Source organism: Lethenteron reissneri, chromosome 38 (assembly GCF_015708825.2).
Source record: "Lethenteron reissneri isolate LAM-NWPU_2019-01 chromosome 38, ASM1570882v1, whole genome shotgun sequence".
Classification (NCBI taxonomy): Eukaryota; Metazoa; Chordata; class Hyperoartia; order Petromyzontiformes; family Petromyzontidae; genus Lethenteron; species Lethenteron reissneri.
The window spans coordinates 1,146,261-1,166,323 of NC_083816.1; the positions used below are offsets into that span (position 1 = coordinate 1,146,261).

The window sequence follows — 20,063 nt, forward strand, 5'->3', positions numbered from 1 at the left end:
GTGCCGTGTCGGGTGGAGGAGGGTTCACGACACACATTTTTACACGACGACCTATCCCCCCCCCCCCCCCAAAAAAAAAAACAATATGAATCATAACATTGGTCGTGGAATCCAATGTATAAAATTAAGACTGGATACATTCTAACCAATGTTATTTGTACAATAATGCAAAGCTCATACACCTCTACATACGCTTTTTTCTCGTGAGATATTAACATAAAACACACGCAATTAAATGTTGTAGGAAAATACCATGTTTAATTTGTTTACAAATCAATCACATCGGAATAATTTTAAATCAGTATAACAATACAATTCATACCCACAAGGATGATATACAGTTATATAGTTATGCATGACATTTATTCTGTCCCCACAAGCACAAGCTAGGAATATACGCGGGTTGGCGAGCATTTTTTTTTCCGAACATATAAGGGTTGTATATCTCAAACAATGTGCATGAGAAAATCACCCAGAATGCACGGCGTCGCGTCACATCTCGGAAGCTGAGCAGGCTTGAGTCTGGATAGCACCTGGATGGACGATCTTAGCAAAATCCACTGCTCTGCACACCTCCCCCCACACACATCTTCCCCAACCCAAACTGACCAGAGTGGTGAAGTATGGTCAAATATCCCTCATGGCCTGCAAGGTGTGGCGGAGGCCCTCATCCAGCAGTGGATTGACAAACGGACGGTACGCTTACAGAGTCAATGCAAGCTTTGGAGTACAGTACCAGAAGGTTTTGCCAGCATGCAGGTTGGTGAAGGCATTCCTGAAAGACTAATTAATTACTCACCAGAAAACGCCATGTCTGGTTCAATCACCCGAGCGGTGCAGGTAACATCATCGCCAGAAACTCGGAACGGGGCTCGCCTTTTTTGTTCAACAACAATACATTAATCAATGTGTACATTCATTTCTTATATATATGTGTTTTGTATACTTTGGCAGTGTATTGCGTTCAGTATAGTAAGGCCATTAAACCTTAAAGCAGTGCGGGCGATAGGGCCAATCCGCTCTTGGGAGAGAGCAGTCCGGAGTGAGTGTCAAGCACCACCCATTGTGGGACGACAGTCACAAGACAACGCGAGCCGAGCCCAGTGCGTGACGGTTTTCTACTGGCGAATACCCGTACCGTGCCCGAGCCAAAAGATGCTGCTACACTGGAGTGTGGGGGAGGGGAGCAAGGGAGGGTGCTAATGATGTGCGCGATGCGTCTGATGCCACCACGCCTCGAGAAGATGCATTTGATCTTCTGCAGGCGTGATGTCGGCACACCGAAGTTAAGATCAATTACATTTTGTCCCAGCGAGTCTTGGGGGTGCTGAAGAACGGTGCGATTGTATCACGCAGCTGTGCGTGCGTTCGAGTGTGTTCACGTGTGTACGAGTGTGTCTGTGGGTGCACTGTGTAAGAGCGTGTGGATATCAGTGCTTGAAAGTGTGGGTATTCGCGTGGGTTAGTCCATTCAAATGCCGTGTCTCCACGTCATCTAAACGTGCCTTCGACACGTTCGTTGCATTCGACATCTGCGGCATGGCTCGGCTACTGCAGTGGAAAAAGAACAACCCGTACCTCCTGACCCACGATGGTGTGGCACGGCATGGCCCCAGCACGGCTCACATGTGGCCAGTGGAAAACAGGAAGGCCAGACACGTGCCACACACGAGCTGTCCCCAAAGACAATGGCGTATCGGTCATTGGCAGGTGGTGAACCGAAACACGCAATTCAGAGGGGCGCAAATTATATTCGTATCTCGAGAATGAAGGAAACACGCAGTATATAAAATATGATTATTTACATGAATGAACAAAAATCTCAAATATGGTCTACGATATAAAACAGCCACCTAGAAACTTCAACTGCCACATTATGCGTCTCTCCCATTCCTCCCCCCACCCCCCGAACATATCTGATCATTTGCTCAGTCTCTCCAGATCCTCACAGCGAGAAAGTTGGACGTGACGTGAGAGCGATTCACAATTCACGTTTAGGTCAGATGGCGTCAACATCGTTGTGCCCTAAACCTTCCTCCAGCCGACACAGCGAATGAATAAAGTTGTCACGCAGACAAACGTGCCTATTTATTAGAGTAGTCCCTCGGTTAACGTTTTAAAATCCGTTCCACAAAAACGACTCGTCACCGAAATAACTGCGAGTCACATGGAGGAATTACTTGATTCGCTGTGGGCATGGCTCAGCTCGGATTGACCGAAATTGGCACCACGCGTGCAAAGACGTAAGGGGCCGTCCATAAATGACGTCACGCGATTTTGGACGATTTTTGGCCTTCCCCTCGTCACACGGCGTCACAAAAAATCAGACCCCCCCTCAAATATGACGTCACAAAGCTCTGCCCCACCCCCCAAAAAAAATAAAACATGCTTCAAATCGCTTTAATCTATTGTCATCGTAGTGCGTTTTTAATGTGGTGCTGCACTCTGATGTTGTAGGAAAAAGCATTTATTAAAAAAGTCTATTTAATTAAGTAGAACGTGCTGTCTATATTTATTTAAAGTTACGCATTTTGATGTGACGTCACATTTCTCAACCCCCCCCCCTCCCCCTCGTCACACATCGTCACAAATGTCTGACCCCCCCTAGGTGCGTGACGTCATTTATGGATGGCCCCTAAACATACCGTTGATCAAAATGTCAACGTTAGTCGAAACCACGCGGGAGTCCCTATGGGAGGCGAAACGTGACCCGAAAAAACCCCCGTGACCCCCCCGATGTCACCGTCAACCGAGCGAGTGTAGCGTAGTGCTCGAGCAGCGCCCACCGTTCGCGATGTCGGGGAGCTGTCTCACAATCTTCAGTGGCGGCCTTCACTCCTGGGATTGGCACGTCCTTTGTGGGGTTTTTATTTTGAACGTGACACATTTATTACTTTTAGCCGCGTTGGGTGGGAGCAGGGTTTAGGACGCGCACCTTTTCGTTCGAGCAATCTGAGCCCAAAAAAACAATTACGAAACGTGATATTGGTCGCGAAAGTCTACGTGTTAAAATGACATTAAGCATTGGAAATCATCGCTTAAAAATGTTAAAGTTGTCCCCTTTATGCACTGATAACATACCACCACCACCACCACCACGGCTCTTTCCCAAGTCACTGTCTCCCATGGTGATCACCGCGCTATTGCCACTCGCTCCAGGTATTGCTCGGCTAACGTTTACACGACTTGACAGAGAAGTAGACGATCGGCGTAACGACGATGCCGATGCTGCCCAGGGTCATGAGAGTGATCTGCACAGAGTAGAGCGCATGCATGGGAATGGTGAGGGCTTCACGGAAGGCCTTGGCAGAGTCATCGCCCAACGTCCCTGTCTGTCGGCGTGGCAGAGCACGAGAAGACACGTCAGATTCTGAACACTCATGATGAACACTTAATTCTAACTCCGTATTATTAGAATGTTATTACGCTTGTTTAGCCAGGGAAAACCTCGCCGAGTCTCAGGACTTTTTTTTCAGGAGGGTTCGGCCAAGTTTTCACAGTCGTGTGTGATCCCAATTGAGCCAATGTGCAGGTCACATTGTTTGCTTTGTCTGTTTTTCTGGTTATGGGAAGAAACTGGAAAACCCAGAGGAAACCCACGGAGAACAGAGGGAGAGAACACAATCTCCACACAGAGTGGTGCCCGAGTCAGTAGTCGAACCCAGATGCTTCGTGAGGCACTGTGCCACCCTGCTGTCAAACACAACGAATGCGTGATGATGAGCAAATGACGCTACACATTCATTGTAGGCCTGATTGGAAAACAATGATGGTAGACCAACATTGTCGGGAGACCATTTAAAATGTTATAATATGCTATGTTACACTTTACTGCAGTTTCTCTTAATCTTGCAATTAATATTTTTCGATGAGAATGACGTTGTTTTGGCGATATATGCCTGGCTAAACATTTTTTTACAGTGGAAAATAATGACACGCAAGTTAAAAGCGTAGATGTTGATAAATACGCCATGTTCAAAAGGTGGATGATTTCATCATTTTACATGCTATGCATTACCAAATAAGACAACTCTCATTCGGCTGTGGGTGGTAATTCCTCTCAAGCCAGGCCCGAGCAAGGCGACTTTTCTATTTTACCAGGTAAGGCGCCACTGAGCTATGTAGCTCTTTTTCAGAAGCGACCTGGCCACAACATAAATGAGAGCTCAATGACGTGGCTTGTCATGTGGACATTTCGAGCAGCCAAACACTCTAAACGCGTGATGTTGATTCTAAATGTGGAGGGAAAACCCGGACGACCCAGAGAAAAATCCACGAGACCACGGGGAGAACATGCAAACTCCAAATATACAGCAGGTGTTTGGGTCGGGGTCGAACCCACGACCTCCTGTATACCAGGCGAGGGAGTTAACATCTCGCCACCGCAGCGCCCAGTCGATGATGTTTATACATCGCATGCCATCCATAAATACCGCACGGCACTGCTTCATAGGTAAACCACCCAATAGGAAAAGTAAAACTATCCAAGTCAAAAGCAAAATGTGCAGAAATTGTTACATTTTCTGAGACACGGATTTGAAACTAACACTCATATTAAAATGCCAAAACATTCGTTTTACTGTGAATGTTAGTTACAGTAGAAGCTCTCGGTTCATGCATCCTCTTACCTCATTTAGCCAGATTATTGGGAAGATGTAATCTTGCGGAACGTTTTTGAAAATGCTGAAATGTAGGGAAAAAAACAACAAATGTACAGAATGCATTAGTGCAGAATGCAAATAGGACATCAGTTTAACACCCGGTAGGCTGTCGGTACCAACATATTCCATAATAGAGGTTTTTGGGTGAGATCGCGTGAATATAAATGTCTTTAAACCCGCCACCACCACCTGACACAGCCATTCAGTTGTTTGGATGCGGTTGATGGTAAGGAAATGGGAGTCAGTGTGAGATGAAACCGGTTGAGACCGTTGCATGGACTCAATGAGTAACTGGTAGCCCGATGGATTGTCAACATAGACGCTGAAACCATCGCCGATGATGAATGGAGAGGAGAGAAATGAGGCTGAGGGGAGCTCAGAGGAAAATGGACACAGGCACACAACATATTTGTCAAATGCGGATATAATGAAGTAAAATTAATTGCACAAAAGTAATACTTTTAATTGCTCTTTTTAAAACACGTTTGTCCGTGGTAGAAGGTTTCGTTCATATTTATCATCAGAATTGAACAGAATTACCACAAAAAAGTGGCAAATTTTCTAATATATTTCTATTGTGATTATATTTCTTACCGGTATATTAATATCTGACTATATGTAACAAAAAAAACCTATTTAGTGTAGCACTACACACTTGTAAGGGTGAGGTTTAGAACACGGAGCAGATGTTGGCTGGAACCCCAATGCCATCTCATACAATGAGAAATACATATCCTGTATATACTGTATACTCAAGAGCACTTACTCAATTTTTTCGACTCGCTGCAGAAGAATGTTGATTTGTATACGCTTGGTCACGCTCATGGTAATGCCCGTCGTCTGCGAGATCAACAAAACAACAATTATCATCACCGGGACAAGCCGCCCCTCCAGGAGGGTCACTGCTTTAAGGTCGCAACGCGTCGCACGCACAACGTACTTGACACAAATGAACCACAACACCTTGCCGATCTCGTCAGGGAGCGTAAAACCATCACGCGAACTGCGGTCATCCTCGCAGCGGCGGCTGCTGGCTGCTGACCATCGGACAAAGACGGCGGTCGCCGCGTCATCGCGCGGCGCTTTCAGGCGCGCTTCTGCGGCCGTCTGGAACGCTCTTTCCTTCCGATGTTAGGAAGCCACTGGAGTTATGCTCTCTTAAATCATCATTTAGATTGACAAAATCATTTCTTTAGAACTGCTTTTTGTGTTTAGTGTTGTTGTCCTTCCCCCGCACCTCCAATGAGCACAGTTGGCTACGTACGGTGCGAAAGAAGTTCAACGTACAGACATACGCGGCAAAGTGTCCTTTTCCACAAACACTAAATGCATTATAATAGGCAGTCACACATTGCTTAGGAGATGTTGCTCTCAACTTTCCACGTTTTAGGGCTCTACAGATAATGGTAAGATTCTGAGATCAGCTGCCCCCTACAAATCAACGTCATCACCAAAACGACAGCAGACTGCTTCTGTGCATACTTGCACATTAACGGGCACTACAAAAATAGACGGAGCGTCTGCAACCACAAGAGGTTTCACGTTCATTCAGTTTGACCAGCTGAGAGTGCAAGAGACCAGGATGGAGGCTCATTTCGCAACGTGAGCCGGGGCATTAGTCCGCCAGCAGGGGGGAGATGATGCTGCCGAGTGTAATCCAAATAGAGTAATTATTTTTTTTTCGAAATTAATTTGGTAAATTTGGACCCCGACGCCGGTACACACACACACACCAGTGGCCTACGCGATTACGTCAAGGGATCTTCAACGTCGACTGTGGCGAGACCAGCGCCGTGTTAGTATGAACATCGCACAGCGTGGGTATTGAACGGGGCGGCCGCTGGATCCGAGCCGTGAGCCTCTGCTGCAACAGCCGTCGAACGAGAGCTGGCGGCTGGGCCACGTCACCGCCACAAAACGCCGCGCTGGTGAGAGCAGTGGGAGTGTGTCACTTTAGCCCTACCGGCTCCACGTCCAGGTAGGTTTCGTGCTCTTCCCGATTTGGTTCCAGACCTTCCACATCATCGATATATTCCCTGCTGCCGTCCAGGAAATGAGGCAGAGAGATGAACACCGGAGCACCTGAGGCAGGGAAGGCACGGGACAGTACACTCTCATTTCATCTTTATTTCAGAATCTTTAATCAGACGGGAGGAATTCGATGAGCTATGAAGCTCTAATTCCACAGATGCCCAAGTGTTGCCTGGCTCCAGCTGGCGCGGTGGGCAAACGGGCTGCCCTTTGGCGCGTTCGACGAAGGGAAGCCCGTTTCAGAAGCGCCTTGGCCACAAATGATAGCAGAAGAAATTTGCTCATCACGTGGACATTTACAGCAGCCAGATACTCTAAACGCATGCCGTTTCTAAATACGGAGGGAATAACCAGAGGACCACGCAGAGAGAGACAAGCAAACTCCAAATAAACAGGCGCCAAAGTCGGGATCGAACCCCACGACCTCCTGCGAGGGAGTTCACCTCTCGCCACCGCGGCGCCCAGTCGATGATGTTTATACATCGCATGCCATCCATAAATACCGCACGGCACTGCTCCAAAGGTAACCCACCCAATATGACAAGTCAAACGATCCAAGTCAAACAAAATGTGCAGAATTGTTACATTTTCTGAGATACAAAAAATGGAGGGGAAAAACCGGAGGACCCGGAGAATAATCCACACGTCCACGGGGAGAGAGAGACACGCAAACTACAACTATACAGCAGGGGTCGGGATAGAATCCACGACCTCCTGTACACCAGGCGAGGTAGCTAACATCTCACCACCGCAGAGGCCCCCCCCCCCCCTTTCGCACAGCAGGAGCGGCTAGCTCCGTCCACGAGGGTCCACGACCCAGATGCGATGCGCCCGCCAGCCCACCCACCGCCTTTGCAGCTGCTGATGTCCAGCACCCCGTCACGCGTGCAGCCCGTCTGGTTGAGGTACTTGGTGCAGTAGCAGCGGTTGGCGGTGTTCTTATTCGACGCCGAGAGCAGCGACGTGGGGAGCAGGAAGCGGTACACGTCGATGCCCTTCAGTTTTCGCGTTTGGTGAAATTCCGCGACCAGATTCCTGGGCGACGGACACGGGCGGCCAGGCGAGCGCGGGCGTGAGGTCCACGCTTCAAAGGTTATCGCACATTTAAAGGGATTTTATGCAGCGTGCGGTAATGATCCAAGACAAAAAGAGGAAATGTGCCGTTTAGTTGAAAGCTGGAAAGGGGTTGTACATTTCCACGAATAGGGGAAATGAATTCGAAATGGGTATGATGGTCGATAGGTATTCTTTGTCTACATGTTTGACAGTCCTGATGGACCAATGGACGAATGCATACTCTGGTCAAGAGTAAGATCCTAATTTCCAAGTGTCAGAAAACGAACACATTTATTTAGAGCACCCTATATCTTTGTACAGTCTGTACTTTGCAATTAATTTTGCATTACTGCTCCGATCGATTGTACGTATGTAAGTTGAACTTCTTTCGCACCGTACGTAGCCAACCGTGCTAATCGGAGGTGGATTTGAATGGCGAAAAAATATGTGAGTACATGAGTAAGGTTTTAAAAATGTGCAGCTTTTCCATTTGTTACAGCCCTCTGATAATCCACTGCTGGATGAAGCCCTTGTTTGACCATATTTCACCACAACCTCGCTACCACTCCACCCACAACGTTGTCACACGGCGCTTCAAATGTTGTATTTGTGGGTGTCAGCAACGCGACCATTAAAATGCGCAGACAACAGGTTCACGTATGAAGAAATTATTACCTGCAGACATCAGATGAAAAAAATTCCAGTTGATTTTTCTTATTCAAAAAAGGCGGAAAGCTGGATCCATCTGTGGACACAACAAAGTTTAGTTTACTAGTGTAACATGCAGTGCAAAGGCAATGCCTGCCTAGGCAAGGACTGATAGGCAAATGCCACGATGTGTTAATGATTACAACAAATGCTACACTCGCCATGAATACAAATCAACAACATCAAATAGACAACTGTCAGACACTTCTGGTTTGTCAAAATGCTTGCTTACTTGCTTGCACACATCGCGCCCACGATGAGAATGCCGTCCCCACTATTCTATACGGCATGTCAATAGTCGGTGCATGCCGACTTCACGGCAAGCGCGCAGAAGCGTGGTCACCACATCTACGCCTCTATTATATAAGGAACGAAACAGGTAGACTTCTCCACAAATCTGGCTGTCGCCTGATGAAGCTAGTTGTAATTACTGGCAAAACGTGGTACTCTCAGATTGTAAATGTTGTGGCTTGGCTCTCCAACACACTGGTGTGCTGTACTAGTATATTGCACTATACACTACACTATACACTACACTACTATACACTACACACTAGTGCTGTACTAATGACGAATTGGCACGTTCTGTTTACGTGACAACCCTTACTAGTTGGCTGTGTCGGGTGGTGGCGGGTTTTAACGACACATTTATATATTTACGCGATGTAACCCAAAAAAACCCTCTATTATGGATGGTATTGGTCGCGGAGCCTCCTCCGAGTCACACCGACTTCACGGCCCTCGTGGGAACTCGAAGTGTCTCCTTGTTCAAGCGAGCATACAGAAGTGCTCATCTTCTTTGGCAGCCGGAGAACGAAAATTGCACATTCCGATGGCAGCCTTATGCACTGTCCCTCGTGTCTTTAACCCTGGAAGGTTGATGTGCTGGCCTTGTATGTACCGCATGAATGTTGAACTTATTTCACACCGTACGTAGCCAACCGTGCTAATCAGAGGTGCATGGGAAGGACTATCATCTAATCACAAAAAAACCCTGCGTTGACCTCTGCCCTGATTGTAATGTCTAATTATGCACGAGAACTATTGTCTATGTGATGGCAAGATGTTAACTACCTCGCCTAGTATACAGGAGAAGGGCGTGGGTTCGACCCTGACCCTGACGCCTGCTGTATATCCAGAGTTTGCATGTTCCCCGCGTGGTCACGTGGATTTTTCTCCGGATCCTCTGGTTTTGCCCTCCACATTTATAAATAACATGCGTGAAAATGATTTTGCTGCTATAAATTTCAACGTAATGAGCCACGTCGTTCAGCTATCATTTGTGGCCAGGTCACTTCTAGAGAAGAGCTGCAATAGCTCAGTGGGCCAAACCTGGTAAATTAAAACAAATATTTATAGTTTTAAATAGTAAGTGCAATAAACAGAAACGTGGATATCCATTCGGATAACAGGATCCGTGATTTTGGTCCCCCACATCACCACAGATAAAAGGAGTTGTCCCGAATTGAATTTGCACAAATGATGCTGAGTTCTATTTCTGCGACGTCTGTTTAAACGACAGTGTTGCAGTTCCATTTTTACCTGTCCCTTTTATTCTGTCACATGATTCTTCCGGCCAAAAGTTCATGTACCTGACATGAAAGAAAACAAAGAGAGTCGGACAGCACGATGTATTTAGTGAACACGTTTGCGAAATTACAATAAAGCCTCTCAAAGCCCGGGTCGAGTAAGCCAGAATTCGGGTTAAGCCCTAAGGCTGCCGAAAATAAATAAAAATGTGCACTACAATGAATGTGCACAGGTAGAAGGTGGCGTGTGTATGTACACCGGCAATTTTTCAGCCACATTCACGAACTGCGCTTATTCTGTTGTATGTAAATCGGTAAATATTTGACGTTGGATGTCGCGTGCGCTGCTCTGCTCTGTGTTCTTGGTTTCATTTAGCATTTTTTCACATTTGTTGCCAAATAAACTTGAATGAATTCCGTAATTCTATGCGGGACGTCTGACACAACCCATTACCGGAGGGACTCTCCCCAAATCCGTCCAGCTTTGAGAAGTTTCACAGTACAGTACTATACTCAATATTGACTTAAACATTGTAGATTACGTCATTATTGCAAAGGACTTACTTGTTATTCTTCCATTCATGGATGATGGCAACTCTGCTGATGTCTCCTTGCCCAGTGAAAATGGTGTAAATTCCATCGTTTGAACCATTGTACTGCACAGAAATCACATTGCACAACAACGTGAATGTAACAGGCATGTCGTCTCGCTTAACAAGCGAAATATGTTCCACGAATATGGCTCGGTAAGTGAAAACTCGTTAAACGATCATCGTTTTCCCATTGACTTGCATGTTAAAAGCTGACTTACGTTCCAGCCCTAAAATATCCCACTCTAGCACAACTTTTTGTTACAATTTTTAGTGAGAAATACAAATGACTGTATAATTTTTAAATAAAGTAATAAAACATTCCATGTAACACTTAACACATATTTGAAAACCACAGTGTAAGATCCCCCATATTAAAAATTTTTTATTTTGTTTTAACAGGTAAGGCCCACTGAGCTATGTAGCTCTTTTCAGAAGAAATCTGGCCACAAATGATAGCTCAACGAAGTGGCTCATCACGTGGAAATGTATAGCGGCCAAATACTCTCAGCGCGTGACGTTGATTCTAAATGTTGAGGGAAAAACCCAGAGGACCCGGAGAAAATCCACGCCACCACAAGGAGAGGGACACGCAAACTCCAAATATACAGCAGGCGTCACGGTCGGGATGAAACTCACGGCCTACTGCATATCAGGCCAGGTTGTTAACATATTGCCACCGTGGCGCCTCCAATTGCTAGGAAAGGCAGAGTTGAACAAAGGTGAATTCTCAAACTTACCGGATAAAAGAGTCCAAAGGTACTTTCGATGCCGGGGATGGGCACCGATTCTAGGATGGGATCCTTGTATCCCCAGAGAAGCTCTCGAACTGTGCGTGTATGGAAGATGCTGGTGTTGGTTATCTTGTAGATACCATTTAAAATTTGGGGAAGACCCATGATGACAGGCAACGCCTGAAAGAGCAAACAGAAGGCTTACACTTTAGATACGACAGTCTCGACGTGAGATGTTGCTGTTGATGTAATGCCAGGGATGCTGCAAATGTGATTCGTGCAGTGCAGGCATCCCTCGATTTACAGGAGGGATGCGTTCTTCAAAAAAACGTGTTTAAAAAAAACTTCGTAAATCGGAACGGCTTTTTCCCTTAATTTAATAGAAAAGAAAAATGAGGGATGTGTTTCGGACGGTCATTACAATTCCGAACCTAAAAAAAGATACACCTATATCACTTCTGACAGCGCACAAATGATAACAAATGAAATGAATATTAAAATGAGGGAGGAATTATTGACTAAAAGAAACAAAATAATGAACACTTTATCATGGAACTCGCCAAAAGATCTGCATTGTTGGAAGAACTGGCAAGGCGATGTGGAGGCGTTCCTGCTGAACTGCAGGGACGCCGTGGCACCGTCGCGGATGGGTGGCGACGCAGCCTCCCCGGGGTGATCCTCCCCGGGGTGATCCTCCCCGGGGTGATTCTCCCCGGGGGTGATTCTCGTTCGACGATCTCACGGCGCCGTGGCCGGAGTGAAATTTCGATTTCGTTTAAAAGTTTCAATTGCGTTAATGCGAAATTTCATAAACCGAACGTTCGTAAAATCGAGGGATACCTGCACTGTGTATGTGCACCTTCATGGCAGATTTGCCGTGTGTTCTGTACTTCAGGCTCAGTGTTGCTATGTAGAGTTACATTTGTTTGAAAGCTGTATGGGTTTACTCATGGGTAAACTTACTTTACGTGACAAACCTTACAAATTGGCTGTGTCGGGTGGTGGCGGGTTTAACGACACATTTATATTTACTAACCCAAAAACCTAGATTGTGGGTAATATTGTTCGCGAAAGCCTACGTGTTAAACTGTATGGGGAGTCAATAGTGGTCACCGTATGGTGAGGCTAAATGTCATCACCGGAATATAAAATGACCATCACTGCCACCTACGCAGGGCCGCCAATCGTGACGATGACTTCCGCCGTATTGCTCGCTTTGAATCGAGATTGCAAACTAATTTCTTGAGAACCGCTGTTTGTGTGTTGGTTTGTTGACCTTCCCATGCACCTGCGATTAGCACGGTTGGCTACGTACAGCGCGAAAGAAGTTCAACATACTAACGTTGTTTGAGCAGGGAGACACTTGGACTGAATAAAACCACATTATTACAACATAACAATAGAAATTATTTTAAAAACTGCTGTAATTAAGTCAATCCTAATCTTGGTGATATTCTATTCCAATTTCTACTTCTGACTATACCGACATTTCTTTGCATTCTGTAAATGCAAAGATTGGTGTTAAAGATGCTATTAATGATTTACATGATGTTACATACATTAATGTGAGCAAATATGGTCATATAACAGAGGTGATAGGTTTCTATGGCAACTAACTTGCGTTGGCAACTATTGTTGGCTCGGTGATTATTGCAGGTGAATAAACGAGCGCATCAATGGTTCTTACAGAAGCCACCATGTTAATGGACGTGATCAAGTCTTCCTCGGGTCCCACAGACATGTCCCGCAGGAAGATGGCTTGTTGCGGTAGCACGTACGACACGCTGTCGTTCGGATGGTACTCCAGGTTGTCCTTGGCTAAATGACGCACTCTGCAAAACATGGAAATACCCCATCACAAGATAATAATAATAATAAGTCCATCTATATATAGTGGCTTTTCATCTAGGATCTCAAAGCAGACACAGCAGCAGCCACTGGCGGAGCCGGTGGTGGGGGGGCACGTTCCCCCCCAATGATCCCATCAAAATCCCTAATTTCGATCGGATCATTGGGGTTTATTAGTAATAAATCGGCATTTTGCGACCCCCACTGCCACTGTGTAGCATATGATTACGTGCCAGGGACTCTATGAGATGATAGGACAATAGTCTGAGTCCATAATTGGCAATAAGTAACGGCAAAGCAGTTATAAGTGACTCACAGAATTGTGCGCAGTTGCGTGTCCAGTCCACGACTTCCCTGAAGGCATTCACCTTCAGCGAGCGCGATGCCGATCACACCACGCGGTTCGAATTCGACCCTCGATCGATGGCTGTGCCATCGCCGCACACGCGTCGAATAAAAAGCAAGGGACAAGTCCTTACTGACTAACAACTCCTTACGTACTAACAATTCATATCGTTTTTCATTGCTGGAGGGGTTGCCCTCCCACCTGAAAATCCTGGTTAATTATTTTATATTATACTCCATTTATTAAATGAACTAAAAGCGTAATAAGCAGAAGCGTATAAATAGGTTCTAAGGCGCATTTTTTTTATAATGTCCACAGAATGTAAAGAAGATCTGCATCACCAGATCTTAGGGACCTTGAGGGGGGGGGACATCTGGGCGCAGTAAGCCAACGATGTCAGGTGGGGAAAGATGGTTCACTGCTTTATAAGATGGTACCTGTGCGCGCCATAGCCACTGCACAAAGACAACTAATGAACAGACTCTTCCTGGGCAAAGGTCACAACTCTGACCTAAGGTCACAACGCTGACCTAAGGTCCTCCCAACGGGAGTTGGGGTGGTTCCCGACATTCGAAGCATACAAAAAATGGTCCTACATTAATATTACAAAAAAACAATAATCTTCGTTTCTCTCCTAAAATAGACGAATCGGGTGACTTCCCCCAAAGACCCCATTCATAGAAAAGACTGGGCTATTTCAGGGGTAAAGTTAGTGGAAAGAAAGACCCGCTTTAGCACACGTGCAGCTTATAATGTCATTTTTTTTATATTGCCTTCCATAAGGCACTGTTCGTTATTGAGGGTTGTTTTTTTTATCATCATCATCATCATGGAAAATTGAACATTGCCGGTCAGCGTAGGTTGGTGAAGAGAGAGGCCCGGATCCAGTTCACATGTCACTGATTTTAGCTGTTCGCAGGAATCAAACTTTTGGATCGTTCGGTCCGTAGCCCAGTGCACCAACCACTGTCGATGTTCCACATTCAGCTGTAAAAATCGTCGGACAAAGTTTGTATTTTTCGGTATCACCATTTGACAATCTCTACCGCCATTTTCAGAATGTTGCCTAAATGTGCGGACAAATGTTTCTAGCGTTAGAACTCTCTTCACTTGGCAGCACGTCACACCGTTTCGTCTGTATTGGTGAAATTATACTCATTTTAGATAAGCCTTTCATCATTAGATAAACAACCATATAATTTCACTAACGCGTGAAGTGTGCAAAGGGCTGCTTGGGCTTGGTGTCTGTCGTTCTCACTGTCCCTTGCGTCAGGCCCAGCGTGTCTGGTGCTGCGATGTTTGGTTTGCTGGTGCAGTTCGGGACTCACTTGTACGTGTAGGGCCCTAGCTGCTTGAGTTTGGGCTTCACGCTGGAATTACTTTGCAGCGAGAACTCTTCTGAGTTGGTCACGTTGAAGAACCAGAACTGGCGGTAGACATCGCTGGGGGACTGGACCCATGCATCAAATGCCACGGTACCATTGATGAGCACGGCCTCCTATGAACAGAAGAGAAGTATGTTTGGTTTCCGTGATAGAGAAGCGTTGTCTCTTCCACAATGTGGCACATCTACAGGAACTTACTCCAGTATTAGCGAAGTGGCTCAGCTGGAGATCGAGCAGCTCGCAATTGCTCGCGAGTTCAAATCCTCGCTAGAGGTTGACACGGCTCATCCCTGCGAGGTCGATAAAACGAGTACCACTTTGCATAGCGCCAAACGTTACCGTTACATTACTTATAAGGGAAACAGTTTTCACTTAACGCGTCAAATAGCGCGCTAAACGAGGACTGCCTGCACGTGTTGCACGGGAATTCGCCAACGAGATGCTCCTCGCCTCAAAGCGCACCCAATCGCATCCACGCGCGTACGTTCACGTGCGTGCGTTCACATTTATAAACGTCAAAGACAAAGAACCCCCGTATAGCCTTAACAGACTGTTGGGACAAGTGCTGTAAGCGAACAACCTATGACGGCCGTCACGGCACACGTGGGAGTGGGTGGCCAGCACCACCGCCGACCGCCTTTGTCTCCCCAGTGGCGATATTGACTACACATCGCACCTAGGTACTCATTTGAGGCCGAACCGACCTAGGGGAGGCCCAGGATAATCGTCACCGGTGTTGTTCGCGAGCGCGAATCAAACCCGGGTCGTTGGGTTCATAGCGCAGCGTCGCTCACCGCTGTACCACCGCTCCCCAACAGACACGCACACACAAACACGCACGCACACACACGCGCGCACGTACACACACACGTACACATACGCACGTACACACACGCACACACACACGCACACACATACGTACACACACACGTACACACACGCACGCGCTGGTGTTGGCGTGCGTCTCCACTGGCGCACACCGACCTCCGTGACCGTGGAGCTGATGATGTGGTCTCCGATGGGGATGAGGACTCCTCCCAGCACCAGCACGAGCGCCGAGACGACCAAGCCGCTGACGAGGCGACACTTGGGAGAGCAGCAGCCGCCCATTGTCCCCACTCGCTGCTGCTGTTTGTGTGGCAGACAACCCGGAGACTGCTCGGTGACAACCCGGATGGCAGCCAACCAGCAAGGGCTGTCACGTCAACAGAACGTGGCCAATTCGTCACTCGTGCAGCACTAACCGGTGTGTTGGAGAGCAAAGCCACAACATTTACAATCTTGAGTACGACGTTTCGCCAGTAAGTACAACTAGCTTCATCAGGCGACAGCCAGATTTGGTCGCGAAAGCCGACGTGTTAACAATTTTATTCTCAAGATGTTTAATCTTCGTCCACCATTATTATGACATTTTAAACACATTTGTTGTTCAGCACACGTTTCAAATGTTCAACAGCCAGCAACAACAACAGCAGCAGCAGCAGCACGATCAAAAGTTGCAGTCGATAAGACTAAACGCGATCCTTGAATTGAAGGTGTTTTTTGGGGTTTGTTAAGTTTGTTAATAAGAGCTCGAGACGAGAGACACGAGGAGGTCATTCTCGGGTCGAGCAGCGCGCCGTGAGAAGCACAAAGGGTACCCACGAGTCGCCGCAAAGTTGCGCAGACTTCTACCGAAATCTGACCGCCAAGTAACGCAAAGCCCCCCCCCCCCCTCACTGACAGCCCCCCCCCCCTCCGTCGCTCACCCATCCCTAGCCCCCGCCCACATGGCCCCCCACTTGTGAGATGGGCTACCGAGTCCCGCCCCCCTAAAGGAAGCCGCTGTGTGATGATGCTCGCTCGAACTCCGAGGCAATGTCGCAGCCACGTGGTTCGCCGCGTGCGGATTTCTCTCCAACACCACAGCCGGTGGTTGCTGCTTGAAGAAGCAGCAGCAACAGCATCAACAACGTTGTCACGTTTGTTCACGTGACAACTTTATCAATTGGCTACGCGACCAGCCCCCCCCCCCCGCCCAAAAAAACCTACCTATTACGAATCACGCTTCGTGTTTGTACTGCGTGGCATTTAAACGCGAAACATTTCATAGCGCCGGCAAGAAATAATAAAAAAAACGACACGAGCTAACAAACGAGAGGAAACCCCCACCCCCACACACGAAGGGAAAGTCATCTGGAAGGCAGCAGATGGAGCGACACCCCTGCAGGAATAACTCCACGAAAGTCGCCTTGCTGGCGAGCCTCGTGCCCACCACCAGGCTAACCAGCTATGCGATGCGCTTTGGTTTGAATGAACTCTGCACATTTGCTCAAAAACAACTATGCATTGTTAAAAAAATGATAACAGTCCCATGAGTTATGTCACCCCTGACATAAAACGTGCAAACGAGAGTATTCAGACAACTTTAAAAAAAGTTACATAATTCTTTGTGTGAACTAGAATTGTGTGAATCGGTTTACCTGTTTTACGATGATCGGGGAGTTCAGGAACACGAATGGGTATGAACTGGCCGACACCCCTTCTTATAGACAGGTGCTGATGGCAGTCAAACAACACGGCAGGCTGAGAGCGAAGGTCTTCCTCTTATCGGTAACATTTCTGAGCCAGGCAGCCATTGGCAATTACAGGGGAACGCCATGGTGTTATTATTCAAGCATGATGGCGTGTGCTAGACGTTATAATAGTGTTTGGAACATATAGCCCACGAAGCATTTCGCCTGATGTCAGCACCTCCGAATGAGGCGACAATCGATCCACGTGTTGAGATCATTGCTTGTAATTGTTTGCAAGACATTTTGAACACACGCAGTGAGTGCATGATGTAGATTGGGATACGTTGGAAAATCAATAACATCCCACAGCCATTATAACTGCAAGCAAGCACACAGCTGAAGCAATTTACTGTTTTGGTGTGAACATTTTTATTCTTGCCTGATGGCAGTGTGTTCAGGAGTTAAATGCCGATGTTGAGGTCTGTTGGCCACGGCGAGATGGCTCTAGGAGGGAGTTTGCGTAATGTTGCTGTTCCTGCTCTGCCGAAGGAGCGCAAACTAAAGTGGCTTGCTGTGCTAGACGGCCCAAAGTTTGTGTTGGATGTCCAAAGTCGCACTACTCTTAGATAAGCTCATCCTCTTCATCCCCTGTGGGACACGAGGCCGCAATGAGTTCCCTCCACTGCTCCCTGTCCTCGGCAACATGTTGGGCCCAAGAGAGGCTGACCGCTAACCAACTCCTCCTTCACGATCTTGCGCCCAGGTGCTCCCAGGTCTCCTTGTGCCCGGCGGTGTCCATCTCAGGGCAATTTTGGGTAGACGGTCCCTGGTCCACTCTGGGGTCATGGGCGAGCCGCCTGAGTCTCCGTCTCTCGATGTCTCGTGCGTGACATTCGGACAACCGGTCTTCTTGTCTTGTTGGCGTTGACCTGACGGTGCTGTTGATGGCTCCACCGGCGGGTGGGAGGCGGCAGCCTGGTCTCGCAGTGGCCCGACCTCTTGCAAGTTTTCGTGTTGCCTTAAACACAACACATGCCGTCCTCTTGGCGAAATGGAAAGTAAGGACACGTTATTTGTCGATGAGACAGCTCAGAATATTCTCTAGACAGTCATGATAAATAGTGAAAATGTATCACGAAAAATCATGGAGGAGCTGGACTTGGGAGGCTGCAAAAAGTTTGTTCGGGCTAAATATGGGCAAATCAAAAGTCAGGAACAATAAGTCTGCTGTAACACAACGCCGAATTGAAGGGACAACCAAAACATACGGGAACAGTAATCGTGATCCGGCTGCACATTTGCAGCATCGTTCAATCAACACCGACTTTGAAGAGAGAAACTCCAAGGCCCCACCTGCTCTCTCGCGTGGCTTTGGAGCGACAACAAGGTTGGCTCCACACTTGTGTCTGTGAAACGTTGCGCGCTGCATGAAGATGGAGGCACGCAGACAAAGCAGAGACGCCGCATTGGCTGCGAAGATCGCTGAGATTGGGCGGAAAGCTTCGCTGGAATGGACCACGGCAGAACCGCGGGGCACGGCCCAGGGCGTTGAGTGAGACAGAGACAGGGACAGACACAGAGACAGACACAGAGACAGACACAGAGACAGAGACAGACACAGAGACAGACACAGACACAGAGACAGACACAGAGACAAACACAGAGACAGACACAGACACAGAGACAGACACAGAGACAGACACAGAGACAGAGACAGACACAGACACAGACACAGAGACAGACACAGAGACAGAGACAGACACAGACACAGAGACAGACACAGACACAGACACAGAGACAGACATAGAGACAGACACAGAGACAGAGACAGACACAGAGACAGACACAGAGACAGAGACAGAGACAGACACAGACACAGAGACAGACACAGAGACAGAGACAGACACAGAGACAGAGACAGACACAGACACAGAGACAGACACAGAGACAGAGACAGACACAGACACAGAGACAGACACAGACACAGAGACAGACACAGACACAGAGACAGACACAGAGACAGAGACAGACACAGAGACAGAGACAGACAAGACAGCACAGCAGAGACACCAGAGACAGACACAGAGACAGAGACAGACACAGCACAGACAGACACAGAGACAGAGACAGACACAGACACAGAGAACAGACACAGACACAGAGACAGACACAGACACAGAGACAGACACAGAGACAGAGACAGACACAGAGACAGAGACAGACACAGAGACAGACACAGAGACAGAGACAGACACAGACACAGAGACAGACACAGAGACAGACCAGAGACAGGACACAGACACAGAGACAGACACAGAGACAGACACAGAGACAGAGACAGACACAGACACAGAGACAGACACAGAGACAGAGACAGACACAGAGGACAGAGACAGACACAGAGACAGAGACAGACACAGAGACAGAGACAGACACAGACACAGAGACAGACCAGCAGACAGAGACAGACACAGAGACAGACACAGAGACAGACACAGACAGACACAGAGACAGACACAGACACAGAGACAGACACAGACACAGAGACAGAAGACAGACACAGAGACAGAGACAGACACAGAGACAGACACAGAGACAGAGACAGACACAGACACAGAACAGAGACAGAGACAGACACAGAGACAGACACAGAGACAGAGACAGAGACAGACACAGAGAC

At 47.5% G+C, this 20,063-nt stretch overlaps 1 protein-coding gene across 2 annotated transcripts; it reads right to left on the reverse strand.

Annotated features, from left to right (window-relative positions):
- Positions 1 to 261: 261 nt before the first annotated feature.
- Positions 262 to 17,405, reverse strand: CD36 (CD36 molecule). 2 transcript variants are annotated; one of them, XM_061567076.1, is made up of 13 exons: positions 17,351 to 17,405; positions 15,873 to 16,013; positions 14,832 to 15,001; positions 12,997 to 13,141; positions 11,316 to 11,489; positions 10,550 to 10,641; positions 9,999 to 10,048; positions 8,424 to 8,493; positions 7,540 to 7,727; positions 6,625 to 6,743; positions 5,428 to 5,501; positions 4,629 to 4,683; positions 262 to 3,332 (listed from the first exon to the last, which is right to left on the reverse strand). In XM_061567076.1, the coding sequence occupies exons 2-13, from the start codon at positions 15,996 to 15,998 to the stop codon at positions 3,171 to 3,173; spliced, it is 1,425 nt and encodes a 474-aa protein (XP_061423060.1). In that variant the 5' UTR covers positions 15,999 to 16,013; positions 17,351 to 17,405; the 3' UTR covers positions 262 to 3,170. The 2 variants fall into 2 exon arrangements, with proteins under 2 accessions (XP_061423060.1, XP_061423059.1); XM_061567075.1 differs by having other exon boundaries at positions 15,873 to 16,016; positions 17,351 to 17,372.
- Between the last annotated feature and the right edge of the window lie 2,658 nt (positions 17,406 to 20,063).